The 13,085-nt window shown below is 59.2% G+C and overlaps 1 protein-coding gene across 1 annotated transcript; it reads left to right on the top strand.

Moving 5' to 3' along the window:
- Positions 1 to 1,629: 1,629 nt before the first annotated feature.
- GDF6 (growth differentiation factor 6) lies at positions 1,630 to 12,599 on the top strand. Its single transcript, XM_032129843.1, has 2 exons — positions 1,630 to 2,053; positions 11,647 to 12,599. The coding sequence occupies exons 1-2, from the start codon at positions 1,717 to 1,719 to the stop codon at positions 12,513 to 12,515; spliced, it is 1,206 nt and encodes a 401-aa protein (XP_031985734.1). The 5' UTR covers positions 1,630 to 1,716; the 3' UTR covers positions 12,516 to 12,599.
- Positions 12,600 to 13,085: the final 486 nt, after the last annotated feature.

Below are 13,085 nucleotides of genomic sequence, written 5' to 3'. Positions count from 1 at the left end.
GGATAGTGTGAGCTCCTGTCTTGGAATTCTCTCGTTTGCTAGCAGAGATGCAGCCGGGTTCACTTGGAACATGAGCCCGTCACTCGCTCTGAATATTCCCCTCATGTTCCTCACTGTCCCTAGCATCTCTCCATAGGAGATGGGGAGCACAGTGGGACTACAGGCAAACTGGGATGTGCCAGGCTAGAAACCTGCTCTATATTCCCTGTCAGGGTTTGCCTCATCTCACTGATCCTGTGCTGCACTGGGAGTGGTGCCAAAAGCCCAGGTATGAGTTGCTCTCTCTTGGCAGAAAATGGGAACAGGGAAGAAAAAGACAAGTCCAGTGTGTGACTGCATGAAAAATGGCAGCTGATGGAGGAGCATGGTCGGAGATCTCAGATTCAATGTGGGATGAATGCCAGATTCCCTTTATTTACTATGGATCAAGCTTTCACAGCTAAACACACATGATCTCTTACTGGAATGAGAGGAAAATCCACCAGTGGCAGAGCTGGGACAGACAGGAGAGGTAAAAAGAAGTGGACAGTGGGAGACCAGGACAGGAAAGGAGGAAAGCTCAGCACAGGGCAGAGAAAAGCCACACGGGGAAGTGGAGGAGGGTGGCTTGTAGCTGCCTGCAGCAGCAGAGCCATGGTTCGGGCAGGAGGATGAGAAGGTGAAGGAGAAACAAGGAGTGATCAGGACAGGTAGAGTAATGCAAACATGTTATCACACTTTGTCCATGGCTTTGAACCCTAGACAGGTGGTTGGATGAAACCATTGGAGAACTGACAGCAGTTTTACGCTGGAGGATGCACCTCTGAAAAGCCGAATGAAAAGGGGTGGGTGAGTTTCTGAATCCTGGTACTTTTGCTCCACTGCTGTCTTTTGCATGACCAGCACAAGGCAAATGTGTGCCCTGCTTTGAGGAATCTTTCCTGCCTGCCCCAGGCTACCCTGATTATCTTGACAGTGCTGCCTGCTCAGTAGTGCCCGGCGCTGCCTTTTGCCAGGCCCCAGCCTGGTACTGTGCTCCACTTGGGCTGGTGCCCTCTTGGTAGCAGATTTGCAGATTTTAAGACAAAGGAGAATGGTCTCTGGCTCTTTCTATGCTTTCCCTTCCTTCTCTGATGGGTGGCAGGGCCTGCCTGAAGGCTGCCAGCTAGATGGGCCCTGGCACATCCCAAGGTGAGACCCTCACTGTCCGCCACATTCTCCTTCTTTTAAGACCCCTGCTTTGTGCCAAGCTTCCAGGCACATGGCCACGGGAATACAGAGAGCCTCAAGCAAAATCATTAGCTTCGCATGAGTCTGCCCCCACTCAGCACTGGAGAACCTGTGAGGCACCTGAACACATGACAGCTCCGGTGGGTTGATGAGAAGCGGTACCCGAGAGGTGGCAGCAAGACGCGCGGCATCTCTCTCCGGCCCTCGTGTCCACCTCCCGCGTGAAGCACACAGCGAGGAGGGAGCAGAAGGACCCCCAAGCACCCGACCGCGGGGTGTCCCGCCCCGCCGCGGACCGCCCCGCGGGGCGGGCTGGGTGCCCCCACAGGGCGGTGCGCGGCGGGGCGGTACCCACGGGGCGGGGCGGGCGGCTGCGGGCTGAGCCCGCCCGGGTGCAGTCGCCGCTCCGCGCCACGCCGCCGCGCAGTCCCCGCGCCGCTCCGTGGGCCGCCGGAGCCGCACGTCGGGCCGCCCTCCTCTTCCTCCTCACCGCCGCCGCCTCTCGCTATGAAGGCACGCCGGGCCCTGCTCTCCGCCGCCTTGCTCGCCAGCCTCCTCTGGGATTTACCTTGCTGCCTCCCGGCTTCCCTCCCTGCCTCCTCGGAGCTCGCCGCCTCTTCCAAAGGTGGTCGCAGCCGCAGAGTGCCGCGGTCTCCACGGGAGAACCGCCCGCGGCAAGGGGGACACGCCGTCGGCAGGGCGCTCCCACGGGCGGAACCCCACGAGTACATGCTGTCTCTGTTCAGGACTTACTCTATCGCGGAGAAACTGGGCATCAACGCCAGCTTTTTTCAGTCGTCCAAATCCGCCAACACCATCACTAGTTTTGTAGACAGGGGACGAGGTAAGTTCTGCCCCCCCTCGCTCCTCACGGTCCCCCCGGGGCTGCGGGTGCCGCTTCCCGCGGCTCTCCATGGTACGAGGCTGCCGTCCCGCGGAGCCTGGTGCTGGGGAGGTGGGGAGCGCGCTGCAGTGGTCACCGGTGCTGTTCCCCGCCCCGGTATTGCAGGAAAGTGCAGATGTGTCGGTAAATTGGGAGTCGCGTTGTTTTATTTTAAAGCAAACGGCCCCGCGGCGTTGAACCCGAGCCGCGGCAGCCCTAAGTGCTGCGTGCGAGAAACACGAGTGTTCCTCCCCGAATCGTCATGAGGTGGTGGAAAACACGCCCCAGCTTTGCAAGGCGGAATTTGGGTATAAATTCAACCTTGGAAAAAAAAAAAAAAATATCGCTCTTCTGGTTTCTTTCCGCCCGCCGGAGAAAGGGCGGCTCTTACGACACGGCTGCACGGCAAAAAGTTTAAACTGACCGAGGGCAATCATCTGCTGCCTGAGGCTGCTCTCGCCTCGGGTCCCGTTATCGGGCTTACCTGGAAGAGCCCCCGCCCCGTCCGAGCGCGCTGGGACTGGGACCCTCCGGCTCCGCTTGCGGGGGCAGCGTGCAGCCCAGGTACCTCCCGGTACCGGGACTCAGCGAGGGGCTGCCGGACTTGACGGCTGCTCCGGAGCCGCGTCCTTTGAGCCCTGTGTGGGGTTGGTCCTCACGCACCCCCGGGCCCCGGGGTTGGCAGCGGGGCCCTCTACCCCGGGCCGCAGATCTTCCCGGGCAGCGTCGGTGCCGGGGGGCTCCCGGGACCCCTCCGTGACCTGCAGCCCTGGCCGGGGCCCTCCTTTGCTTTTCTCTCGTTGTATCGCTCGTACCCGGGGCCACGGGTGCACGTTTCTCGTCGATCCAGAGTCAAATTTCCCTTCCATAAAAACGCCCCCCCCCCCGCCCCTTTTATTCCTCCCCTTTTTTCGTTACCCTGGTTGTAAACCATTAAGAACAGACTAATTAACAGGTTCTTAATGAAGGTTGTGCTTTCGTTCCTCCCCCTCTCCCACATCTGAAGACCCTCCCCTCCGTCCGCGTCTCCTCGGGCACTGGTGTACCTGCCGGTGCCGGGACCCGGGGCAGCTCGCCGCCCTCCCGCCGTGTCCCAGCCGTTTTAGGGCAAAACAGAGCGCCGGGGAAATCACACGGCTCCCTGGAGGTACAGGAGCCGGTCGCCCCAAACCGAACCGAACCGAACCCAAACTGACCCCCTTCACCGCCTCCCCGCGCCGGAAGCCTCTCCCCGCCCACGGCACCCAAGGCTCAACCCCTTGCCCCATCGCTACCCCTGGCTTGGGGGATTCTTTTCCGCCGAGGGAGCTCAGGGGGGCTCTTCGCCTCCCGCCTCGGTGCCCGTCGCGCCCCTTCCCACGTGGAAGGATGCGTGGAAGCGCCCACAGTATGTGCCCCTCGCGGTCGGAAGCGCGCAGAGGTTTTCGAGGGGAAAGGGGACACGGGGTTTTGCTCTCCGCCTTCACCTTATGGGGGTTGTTTTCTTCGTTGCGGGGGTGGGGGGAAGAGGACTCGCTTTCTAGAAATACGGTTTCGAAAACTCAGCCGTCAGAAAGGAGCTGGACCGCTCCCCCTTGACGGAGAGGAAACGGGGCACTAACTCTGCGAGCCGCAGGAAATGGAGCCGCGTTCGATATCATCTTATTCTTGATAACCAGAAGAAAGACAGTTAATTTAACAAATTTAGCTCATCTCACTGCATGTGAGATTCTACCTCGGGGGAAGTGATTTGCTAACAGAAGTCCTGGTTTGATTAAGGAAAAGCCTCACTTTTCCCCATTGATTTTGATTTGATGTGTCACAGGCTGTGACCTTCTGCTGGACCTTCTGAGGGTTGCTTAGCATCAAGCCACTGATTGGAGTATTTCAACTCAGTGATCTAATTGAGTGTTCATGTCATAACATATCAAATATTGTCTAGTCTCCCATAATGAAGTGGACCAGCCAATGGCACATCACCAAAAAACTTCAAGAGAGCTTCCGTTCCTCTGAAGTGGTAGCTATTTTACTGCCCACCTCCCCGTGGGCTCCTAGCCCAGTTAATTGGCGAGCTGGAGTTGTGCTGATGATGAACAGTCTTTGCTCAGAGAAAGCGGGGAAGGGGGGACAGATTTTCTGTCAATTCATTTGCAGACAGTATAGCCGCCCAAATTGACCCAATTAGATGGGCTGCTCTTCGCCTAAGAGGCAGCTCCGGGGGGGCATGACGGTGGCCGTCCCACCTGCCGCACGCCATCCTGCATGGCAGCATTTCGGGGGGACAGCAGCCAGCAGAGGAGCGGGAAGCAACTTTTAATCCCGCCGAGAAATACTCTTCCCGTACGAGGCGGGCTGCGGTGCCTGCGTGTCCATGAGAGCGGCCGGCGGGGCCGCTCGGCGCTCGGCTCTGACCGGCAGCAGCTCCCGGCCGCAGCAGTCCCAAGCCCGCCGGTCCCACCGCCCTCAGAGGCTGCGGGCAGAGCATTTCGGTGCAGACACCGACAGCCGCTCCCCTTTGACTCGTTTCTTCCCTTCCCGCTTGAAGCTAATAAGATCGTTTTCAGGGTAGCTCGAGGGGGAGTGAAGCCACGCTACCGCTTAATACATACATAATTTTCCCCCCATCGGTAGAAAAAGAGAGGAGAAAGGGGGGAAAGAGTTTGCGCTTCCCCCCTCTCCACCCCCTCCCGCCCCCCACTCGCTCCCCCTTGTTACGGTCGCAAGATCAGACAGGACCTAGCTGAATGTAGGAAAATTACTGTTGGCACGTGAAGTAACTCATTAAAACGCAGATGGTGCTCTCACTGGCCTCAGGACCCCCAGCATTGGAACTCCACAGTAAGGCAGGACAATTAGGAGCTGCAAGGACTCCACCAGGCAGGAAAAAAAAAAAAAAAAAAAAAAAAAAAGGAGGGAGCGGGAGGGAGCTGGAGAAGGGAGCTGTAAACAAGCAATTCCAAAGCTACGCGGCACGACTGGGAGCAAATCGAAAACAAAAAAGAAATAGCCGGGGTGCAAGGGAGCGCGATTTTCGGAAGGATCTCCCGTGGGAAGGGATTGCCACGAGGGCCGGCTGCTGCCAGTGTCCCTCGCCTCTCGCTTTTGTGTCTGCAGAGCTGCGCGCAGCACCGGGACCACGGCAGGGCTCCCGCATACGAAATGCGGCAGTCCGCGCCTAAGGGACGGGGAAATCGAAATAGGTCGAGATCTTCTCCTTTTTCCCTCCCCGTTTTCTTTGTGCAGTTTCGCGTTCCAATTGGGAGGCAGCTGATTCGCATGGGCAGGAATCCGAATATCGTTATTTTGGTCTTGCCATGAGGGTCGTGAGGCTGGTGAATAGAGGGCTAGGACGAAAGGGGGATCCCGTGTGCAGAAATTGAAAATGGCCCGGCCGTGCATGTGGCAAACGAAAAGAGTATAAATCCCACTTGAAGTTCATCTAGTACAACATATTTATGCAAAACAGCGGGTTTCTGGGTGGACCGAAAGCTGCAATGTAGTGTAATCTGTGCAGCGCCTTTGCCCAGGCAGTGTTGTCGTTGGCAGAAGGAAAATGAAATATAAACAGGGAAGTATTTTAATGGGAAAGGAGGGAATTCACAACTGTTAATTATTTGGTGACCTTGTATTCGATTTGTTTGAGCCCCTTATAAAAACACTAATGCAGACCAGACGGCCGGAGCGCGGCAGCGAGCTGCCGCTCCACATCCCCGCCGTGCACCCGGGAAAGGAGCGAGCGGCCCGGCCCGGCCCGGCCCGGCGGGGCCTCCGCGCCCGCGGAGCCGGTGGCGCGGGGGCGGGCGGGGCGTGCGCGGCGGCTCCGCGCTGCCTGTGCCGGGAGGTGTTTCGGGGGTTGCTGTTTTACCCCCCGCGCCGCGGGAGCTGCGGGAGGGAGCGGAGCGCAGGGCCGGGGCGCAGGCAGAGCGGGGCGCCGGCGGCGTGGAGCGCAGCGTCCCCTCGGCGGCTGGGGCTGCACCTCTCTCCTTTTCCCAGTGAAAATGGGGGCTGTCGGCGGGGGGAGTATTTTTAAATTTATCTTTCGTTTGTTTGTTGTCCCTTGAGAAGGCGCGGGGGCTTGCGCACGCAGCGCCGCGGGACGGGAGGGCGGTCCGGGGAAGCGGCGCCGGGAGCTCCGTGGATTAGGCAGCTCGGCTGGGCGGTGCGCGGCCGCGGAGCCGCTCTGCTAACGGGACGAGTAATTAACACCTATCAAACCATTCCGGTGGCTCATTTCGGACATGGTCCTGATTTTTTTCGTTATTATTATTATTATTATAATTTTTTAATCCAGAAACCCTCCCGAGGGGCTTGCTAAGAGGCTGCATTTGATTTTTTTGAGGGGGGGACGCGGGGGAGACGGATGACCGAGCTCTCCACCTCGGAGCTGTGGAGTTTCCGCCGCCCGCGGGGAGATGCTGTGCCGCAGCTGGGCTGGCCTCAACCGGCAGCCGAGTGGCCCGCGGGGAGAAAATCCGGCGCAGGCCGGGGCCACTCGGCGCTGGGCACGGTTGCGGGCGCGCCTCGCCCTCCTCATTTACTTCCTCCCTTCATAGTGGAAAAAAACCCCAAAACGGTCGATCGGAGAAAACTCTCTTTTCCTTGCAATCTCGGGGCAGGCTGAAACTGAGGTTAGGAGTCCTCCCGTGCCTGAAGTCTGATTTATGAGCGAAAGAGGACGTTTCAGTCTTTGCTAGTTATAGGCCAGATCTGTATGCTCTGTTGCTGTATCTTAGCGCTTCCACGTATATCGCTCAGAAATATCCTCCAAAGCGTCCCCTCGCTTCATTTCTTAGCTCCAAGAACTGGGAATATTCAGGCCGATTTTCTCAACACGAATAATTTCGGAGGAATTATTTCTCCTCCGTCAAAGTATTTCGGGTAGCGTAACCGCCGCAAATGGGGAAAGGGAAAGATACTGGGTTAAGGTCTGTTACAGCAGGTAGAAATTCCCCAAGGAAGCTCCTCTGCGCCTCGGCGCATCTCCCGGGGCGATGCCGACAGCCGAGGGCCCGGAGCCTTGCGGGATGTCCCGTCGGTGTTGCAGTGGTCCCTCTGAGCCCGAGGGCCGAGAGTTGCTCGTGGGAAGCGGGGAGGTGGCGGAGAGTGGGGCAAGGGCAGGCAGCCTTCCCGGAGCAGGTACGGTACAGCGGTGATCAAAGGTACATCACAGCCAGGTGCCTCCTCGCTCCGAGGAGGAAAAAAAAAAAAAAACAAAACGGAGGAAGCAGCCCTCCAACAGCTAGTTAGCGTTTTTGGCAGGATTGGGGATTCGTCCGAGGAAGGTGTGGTCTTTCTCGGTTACTCGATAGCGAAGTGAACGATACATTTAAATCTAGTCACTCGGTGTAATAAAAAACCGCGGCGAGGCCGGCGCTGGGAGATGTGGAATTGAAACCCGGAAAAATACCACACATGGAGAGTCAGCCCCTTGTTTCCAGCTTGGGTAATGCTCCTAAAGAAATACCTGTCAGCCTTGCTACTCTGCAGACAACGTGTGGGCAGACCTTCGCAATTAGGGACAATATATGTTTTAATTTCCAGATTATTGTTGTGCGAGTGTCTGCAAAGTGTCTTTAAACTAAAAATGTGCTTTTGGTTTGCAAGTTTAAATATGGCTTGAAAGAGAATTTGGGAATGGGAAAATTCTTCTTGAATGTGGTTTGGGTATAATTTGCAGTGATGTAAAGTTAAGATCTGAGCCCTGATGAATTGGCTGGGAGCCCAGTACCTGATCTGCCATGAAAAGCGAAACTTTGTGTAGCCTTCGTTAACCCCCGTCTCTCCTCAAAGCCCAGACTGCGGCGAGAAAGCGACCCGGTAAGCGGGAGAGGCTTCACACAGGGAATTGAGGGAAACGTCCCAACCCAGTCATTCATTTGGCTTCGGAGATGCTGAAACCGCAGCCACCGCACCGCGGAGAAAAGCGTGGGGGAAGGCGGGCTGGGGCCCGGCGCAGCCCCCCCGGCCCGGCCCTGCCCTCCCGCCTGCCGGAGCACCGGGCACGCCGCTGCCCGAGCGTCTCGGGAGGGGCAGAGCGGAGTGGGGCTGCTCTCTCCCCCCGCCACTGACACATCCTTAAATTTTAGGTAGACCTACTCCTGCCTTCTGTCCCTCCTTCCCGCTCCTAATATTTTATTTTTTCCCGAAAAAAAGAATAAACTACGCGGAGTCGAAATAGAACTAATACTTACTGCGGAACTAACATTCATCTACATTAACGTTACAAATAAAAACACACCTCCCCGGTGCATTTTCTGCAGTGTGGCTTTCCCCGGTCCAGCAGGGATGACTTTGCTGTTCTCACCAAGTATTTCGGTAACGGGAATATCTGTAAGGATACCTTCAACTGGCCTGAGAAAAAGGCAGATCTCGAGCTGGCTGTTAGAAATCCCGGGTTGCACCCCAGTCGCTCCTGGGGTTTAAAGAAAAACTGAAGAGGACAAGCCCCTCTCCTTATGTACTGCTCACAGGGAGAGAGAGGGACGGCCAGGGTGTCTCCACGCCGTCTCTGCTGCCGCTCTTTGTGTGTCGGCAAGGCAGCAGCTTCGCTGGAACAAAGGGTCCCCAACCTAGACCCGTCTCTCCCCGTTTTGTGGAGGTTCCGGAGGTCCCGCTTTCCCTCCCCGCCCTCTGCTGCTTTTCCCACCCTCTCGACTGCGCTGGGAGCGAGCCAGTACTGGTTTAGGATTATGTATTCATCTGGAATTATTAGGTTACAAGAGTGAATAAATAGCGTTTATCTGATCGGATTCAAAGCTGCTCATTTGAAACAACCGGCAGCCCTGCCCCTTTCCCTGCCCTCCCGAGAGAGGCACGGGAGCCGGCAGCCGCCTGAGCCAGTGGGACTTTTCCAGCACAGAGTTTCGGTGCTGTTGAAACCCGTCTCAGAGATTCGCTTGACCGGGGACATATTTGTCTGCAAATCGGCCGTGTCCCCAGCGTGCCATGCCACCGAGCAACCCGGACCAGCCATGCAACGCCCCAAACCCTCAAACTGGAGTCTCAAAAGTTGCTGCTTGGGGAGCATCCCTGAGCAAGCCTTTTGGCACCCACAGTGCCGGAGCTGGTTGCCTCCCGCACCGCCGTGTGACAGGGTCTGCAAACCCTTTAAAGCCCATTTTCAGCAGCCAGGACATGAGGGGAATTCAGCCTCCCCCCGCTTCCCTCCCGTCATACCTGCGTGCCTGGATGTTACCCCTGAATGGGATTTCCTGTGCCGCGGCAGGCCACCGGCGTGATGGTTCCTCGGGAAGGGGAGAGGCGCTTCGTGTCCCCGCCATCCCGCGGGAGAGGGCTACCCTTTCCCTGAAAGCTAGGTCTGCTGGGCAGTGCTGCCTTGCTCCTGCACCCCGGCAGAGATGTGGGGGACCCCAGGACCGTGGTGCTGGCCAAGAATAGGACAAGGAGGAGCTTGTGTGTGGGGTGTCTTCTCCGGAGGGACAGCGGCCTGGAGACAGCACTCTCCTCATCCCCACGCCATGGCGACTGGGAGTATCAAAGACAGAGAGCATCTCTCTTCGAAACCAAGTATGACACCCGCCTCTCCATCCCCTAAGCAACGAGAACTATTAAAAGCGAATCTGTGCCCAGGCCCGGCTCTGCCCACACCCCGAAGCTGGGGATAGGGGCAGGGGAAGGCGCTGATCTAGTTTCCTCGACAGTCGCTGGAGCCCTTGAACGAAGGTGTGAGGCATCTCGGCAGGGCCAGGAGATCTGCCTGCGCCCTGTCGCATGCCCGGGTATCTGACAGTTGTGGGACGCAGAAAAAAACCCCAAAGACGACGAGAAAGGGGAGAAGGAGGAGGAGGACCTGCGCTTTCTTACCGGAGGGATGGGCATCCTCTTCCGTCTGAAGTTTCCAGGATCCTCTTGAAGGAGGGGGCAATGATACCAGAGATCTCCTGAGCTATTGGACCCTCCTCCCGCAACCAAGTGCACCTCAGCCCCTGGCCCCGACGGCCCGCGCCTGTGAAGGGGAGAATTACCCCCACGCCTCCCCAAAACCCACAAGAGACTCATGGACCGAATCCTGGTCTGTACTTGCAGTGCTGATGAAACTCTAGGCACCTCTAGGCAGGTCCCGGTGGGTTTCACTTTTATTTTCAGCAGCTCCATAGAGCATCTGTTGTCGTCACCTGGGCTGTGACGATATTCTTCGGGCTCTGCGCGTGTTTTTTCAGTCTCCTCCCGCCCTCCCCGAGCGGGGTGCACGACCGGGCTGGCTCTTGCCCCTCGCTGGGGAAAGAGCAGCCCCATCGAGAGCAAACAGACAAGCCTGAAGTGGGAGGCGGAGGCGGGGATGCGAAAGGCCTGGGTTCAAATTCTCCGGGATGCCTGAAGGGCCTGACCCATTCCGCATCGCTCCCGCCGGCGAGCAGCCCCGGGGAGGCGGGGAAGATCCGGCTCTGGAATTCCCTCTCCCTGCTGACTCCTCGTGCCACGCCGGGCGGGGGAGGGACCGCGGCCATGCTCCGGCCGCCTGGCCCCGGGCGCAGGGCAGGTGTGCGGGGCCCGGCGAGCGCCCAGCTCCGCAGCCTGGGATGCCGCGTGGGTGCGCGGCGCGGTCCGGGCGGGCGACGGAGCCTCCCACGGCGGCTCCCTGCGGGGCGGGGGGGGGACGCGCTCGGCAGGCAGCCAGGCTCCGCCGCAGGATCCTGTGGCCTGGCTGCGGGGCAGGTCTTTTCCCCAGCAATTCCCGCTATCCCTGCTGCACTCCACGCTCCATCTCCCTGCTAACGTCTAGGGGAACACGCAGCGATTCAAGGCAACTGTCGAATGTGTTAATCCGCACTGATTAACTGCACGTTAATCCGCATTGATTTTTACATCGCCGTGGTCCGTCTGAAGGTTTTGGTTTGCATAAATCATCCCCTTGTCTCTCCTGCCCCGCAGGAGGTTCCCCGAGACCTGTCAGGTAGAGCCGAGGTTGTGAAACATACTGATTAGGAACCGCAATGACCTTTGATATCGATAAATAACAGGCGGGTGTATATTTCTTTAGTCTCTGTTTCTACCCCCGGGGCGGGCTGATTTTGGAAAAGCGGTGAGGGGCTGCTAAACAGAGGCTCCAGTGGCACTTTTACAATAGAAATCTACACAAGCTTTACTAGCTTCTGGGGACACACAGGGGCTTTGGGAATTTTTGTATTTGAGGGGTTGTAAACATTTTATTGGAAAGCAGCTCAGGGGAATCTGGTTTGCTTTCTACTCTGCACTTTGTACATCGATGTGTCAAAAAAGAAGTCCAGGTTTTTCTCAGAGAAGAACAGATACGTGTATATGGGGCTGATAGGCAGAGGATGTGGATGGAGTAGGGTCTGCCTCTAGCGCTGGAGACCTGTCTCCTATCTGGTGAGGGTCTTTCCATACTTCCTTTCCTTTCCATATTCTTCCCTTCTCCTTCTTTCTTCTCTCCCTACCCTCCCCCGGTCCCGGTCAGGCTGGGGGTGGGGGGTGAGGTGGGCAGGAGCGGCCCCGGCCGGGCAAGCCGGCGGTGCTCCCTCCCTTCCGCGCCTCAGAGACCTCTCGGCAGATCCCCCCGAGCGCAACTGACTGTAATTATTTTTATCTCGCAGACGATCTCTCGCCCGCTCCCTTGAGGCGGCAGCAGTATGTGTTTGATGTGTCGACCCTCTCGGAGACGGAGGAGCTCGTGGGGGCCGAGCTGCGGCTGTTCCGCCGGGCCCCCCGCGGCCGCCCGCCGCCCGCCGCCCCGCTGCACGTGCAGCTCTCCGCCTGCCTCTCGCCGCGCCCGCTGGACTCCCGCGCCCTGGACCCGCGAGCGGCCTCGTCCGCCGGCTGGGAGGTGTTCGACGTGCGGCAGGGCCTGCGGGAGCAGCGTCCCTGGAAGCGCTTGTGCCTGGAGCTGCGGGCCTCGGCGGACCGCGGGCCGCGGCGCTGGCTCGACCTGCGGGGCCTGGGCTTCGCGCGCCGGCCGCGGCCGCCGCAGGAGCGGGCGCTGCTGGTGGTCTTCACCCGCGCCCGGCGGCGGAGCTTCCTCGGGGAGCTGCGCGCCGAGCTGGGCGCACCCCCGCCGCCGCCGCCCGCTGCCCGCCGCCCGCCGGCCCGGCGCCAGCGCCGCACCGCCTTCGCCAGCCGGCACGGCAAGCGGCACGGCAAGAAGTCCCGGCTGCGCTGCAGCAAGAAGCCGCTGCACGTCAACTTCAAGGAGCTGGGCTGGGACGACTGGATCATCGCCCCGCTGGAATACGAGGCCCACCACTGCGAGGGGGTCTGCGACTTCCCGCTGCGCTCCCACCTGGAGCCTACAAACCACGCCATCATCCAGACCCTCATGAACTCCATGGACCCCGGCTCCACGCCGCCCAGCTGCTGCGTCCCCACCAAACTGACCCCCATCAGCATCCTCTACATCGACGCGGGCAACAACGTGGTGTACAAGCAGTACGAGGACATGGTGGTGGAGTCCTGCGGCTGCAGGTAGCGGGCGGGACGCCCCTCGGCGGCAGCCGGGTCTGCGTCTGGCGGAGGTGCGGCGGCAGCGGCGAGCGGGGCCCCGTCCCGCGCCCGGCCGAGCGCGGCTGGGGCCGAGGGGACCGGCGGAGGGGCGGGCGGCGGCCCGCGCCGGGGTTCCGCGGCGGCTGCCCGCGGTGGTGGCGGGGCCTGCGGGGGCTGCGGCAGCGGCGGCCCGCGGCTGCCGGCAGGGAAGGGCGAGCGGGCCGGGCAGGCGGCGAGGCCCCCGCCCGGTCCCTTCCCCGCTCCCCTTTCCTCCCCCGAGGTTTATCTGGCGATCTATCCTCCTCCCTCCAAAGGTGAAGGCAATTTACCAAGTACAAAAAGAGTCGGGGGAGGGAGAGGGGGCAGACTGATCCCTCTCTCTGAAGTTGCTCTGAAGAGGGCTGTTTCATTTCTGCCCTCTCTCTTTCACATTCCTGCAAGCTTACCAGCCAGAAATAGCCTACAGCCCCCCCCCTCCCCCCCACCCCAAGGGAAAAAAAAAGAAAGAGAAAAGGAGAAAAAAAAAATCAAGAATTGCTTAAGATTGTAATTACCA

This window comes from Corvus moneduloides, chromosome 1 (genome assembly GCF_009650955.1).
Source record: "Corvus moneduloides isolate bCorMon1 chromosome 1, bCorMon1.pri, whole genome shotgun sequence".
NCBI lineage: Eukaryota > Metazoa > Chordata > Aves > Passeriformes > Corvidae > Corvus > Corvus moneduloides.
The sequence above is the reverse complement of the archived record's forward strand: the minus strand, read 5'-3'. Positions and strand labels throughout refer to the sequence as shown.

Bases quoted from the DNA above. Each gene is read 5' to 3' on its own strand.
- GDF6 (XM_032129843.1), top strand. From the start codon at position 1,717: ATGAAGGCACGCCGGGCCCTGCTCTCCGCCGCCTTGCTCGCCAGCCTC. The intron at 2,054-11,646 runs GTAAGTTCTGCC...TTTATCTCGCAG, and splicing joins TTTTGTAGACAGGGGACGAG to ACGATCTCTCGCCCGCTCCC.